The sequence below is a fragment of the Acyrthosiphon pisum genome, chromosome X, assembly GCF_005508785.2.
Source record: "Acyrthosiphon pisum isolate AL4f chromosome X, pea_aphid_22Mar2018_4r6ur, whole genome shotgun sequence".
NCBI lineage: Eukaryota > Metazoa > Arthropoda > Insecta > Hemiptera > Aphididae > Acyrthosiphon > Acyrthosiphon pisum.
The window spans coordinates 4,321,576-4,324,294 of record NC_042493.1 but is presented as its reverse complement, the minus strand read 5'-3'; the positions used below and the strand labels follow the sequence as shown (position 1 = coordinate 4,324,294).

At 32.0% G+C, this 2,719-nt stretch overlaps 2 protein-coding genes across 4 annotated transcripts in view; both read left to right on the top strand.

The window, feature by feature from the left end:
- LOC100163877 (coagulation factor X-like) overlaps nt 1-1,905 on the top strand; it is an 8,474-nt gene extending 6,569 nt beyond the window's left edge. For both annotated transcript variants that reach the window (XM_029485868.1, XM_029485869.1), the window contains 2 exons: nt 798-954; nt 1,578-1,905. In XM_029485868.1, coding sequence (XP_029341728.1) covers nt 798-954; nt 1,578-1,762 — 342 coding nt within the window. In that variant the 3' untranslated portion in view covers nt 1,763-1,905. The remainder of the gene's footprint in view (nt 1-797; nt 955-1,577) is intronic.
- Nucleotides 1-2,719, top strand: part of LOC100159991 (legumain) — a 521,349-nt gene that overhangs the window by 80,102 nt on the left and 438,528 nt on the right. The gene's annotated exons all lie outside the window — the stretch shown is intronic.

Here is a 2,719-nt window from a genome sequence, read left to right as displayed (position 1 = left end):
CTATCAGCATGTTATTCATACCAGTTTGGTTTTCCCTAACTAAATATAGGTAAATAAGTAGTATGGTCAAATTTATAAATATTATTTATTTATTAAAATACTATCGTCATAATAATATCATACTATTGTCTATCACAACTAAAGACCTTACTGTGTCAACAGCTTGAAACTAATGAAGTTACCTATCTACCAAGGCCACTCGCAGGGGGGACATGCCCCCCCCCGCTCCTTTAAATAATAATTTATAGATCATAATTTGTATAGCATTTTATAGAATTCATTTGCATTTTATGCGAATAAAAGTAGTTATGTTGTAGGGCGAGAAGGAGGACTGATAATAAGTTGACACAAAATTGTTTGTCAGTCTCCAATATCACTATTCGGTATTTGGTTTTAATCACGATTTAAGATATACAGGTTATATACAGGAAACTTATTTTTTGGTGCACGAAAAGTTAACGATCTTAGCACAGCGAGAATTACAGTTAGCACTTTTGCATTGTAGTGATTTTTCTTGGTCAATAAAATATATCAACATTATATGTATACAATATTATAATTTATAACGTATTTTTCGCTTATAGTTGCTCACCAATAGTCCAATTATAAAACCACTAAACGATTAAACACTATTTTTCTTTCATATATGATCTAGTTCCAAAATTTCGATTAGTCAGAGTGTATTCAACTAATTATACACATTCCCAACAATCACATAAAAAATTATTAACATTATTATAGGTAGGTACTTTAATTATTATAATTGTAAATTATACAACTGGTTTATACTTTTACAGGTTGTTGGTTGGGGAAGAACGGAAAAAGGCATTCCAAGTCCCATTTTATTAGAAGCATCTTTACCATATATCAATCATAGTACTTGCCGGAAAATGTTTACAGGCGGATTTGAACGATTTGTGACTATTGATAAGTTTTGTGCCGGTTCTTCAGTGGGTAATAAAATAATTTAACGTTAATCATTTATTTTTTTAACTATTTTAACTTATATTTATTGAACATTGAATATCGAAGGTAGACACTTTTAAAAATGAAGATATTAATTTAATTCTCATTAAATTAATGAATTATATTTTACAATAATTAGTCTAAGAATACAAAATATTATATTTCTATAAATGACAAATCTATCAACCAAACTATAAGCATAGGAGGTTCGCACGTTTTTGTTGTAGGTACCTATTGATTAACCATTATTGACATACGCTAAAACTATAACGCATTGACTTCGTACTTGAGTTTTTTTTTAGAAAAATTGTCATTGACTCACACAATAGTAATAACCTAGCAGTGAATCATTGAAGTTTTGATAATCACACAATATAATAGTTTTAATACGCAACAAATGTAACCAATAATAATGAATATTGTGATTTGAAATTCATTGAGTTTCACATCTGTCACATGTTATAGGTAGATACTATAACACGTCATAATATCTTTGTAAAATAGCAGGTACTTGTAAATAATTTTTAATTAATCGGGTAACTCCGTATTGTACCTGATACTTAATAACAGTCATTTGAGTAATTTAAGTATTGTGAATAAAATATGTTTAGTTTCAGGACAATCGGTGGGTCAGGGAGATAGCGGCGCTGGATTATGTTTTTTCCACTATGATTCTTATTATTTAACCGGAGTAGTGAGTGTCAAGGATCCAGATTCAAATAAATATATCGCAGTTTTTACAGAAATTAAGTATCATATTCAATGGATTCGTGGACTGTATACAAGATATAACTAAGTTCAATAATATTATTGTACCTAATTTTATTAAAATAATGTAATACAATATTCTGTTATGAAAACACACTTAGCGACTCCGCAATAAATAAAAATAACGAGACTAAATAATTTTGGCTCAAAATTATAATATTCTTTATTTAATTGTAATTGTGTTTTAATGTGAAAAATAAAATAAAATGGTCCGTAATGGTAATGCGTTACTCAAAGACTGACTGTTGCTACGTACGGACCCCTCTACTCCGCCCCTACACATAGGTAGTCATACTTTACAGCATCGGATGTACTATGGTATCACGTAAATAGTTAGGTGATGTCACCGCTGCACATAAAACCTTGGGGGAGCAATACTATAAACGTTAGCAACAGTCTCGGCGTCTTCCAACGACCAGATGACAAAACCGAACCATTAAGAATTTAAGATATCTGTGAGAACTCCTTGGAGCACAGTAGATTCTACGAATTAGATATTGGCACCGTGACAAGACGACCGCGGGTATACTTGGTGATTTTACGACACCCCACACCGACCAAAGTCACATCTTGTAGAAGGTCCCCTGGACTGTGAGAACCAACGACGCAGTCATCCAGGGATCTAGTAAGAGAGGGGATAGGACTATATAGGAGCCCTAGGAGCGGCCCAGTATTCAGACGTGATTTAGCCACCATACGTACACACTTCTGCACCTCTTCATTCTTAATTATCACATGTTTGTATTACGACTTAGATTATTTTCGTTGACGACATATTACAGGACTTAGAGATAATTCAAGCAATTGGTTATTTTCTAAGACTCTGGTTTTTCTTCGTTAATTCAAATAATCTAATAGTATTTTAACTTCAACTTGTTTTATATTTTTACAATTTTAAATAAATAATACATCAACCCACAAATTGTTGATCATTGACGTTTCTACCATCATCCCATCTTGTCACCATCTCCTGTAAGTCGGGTGC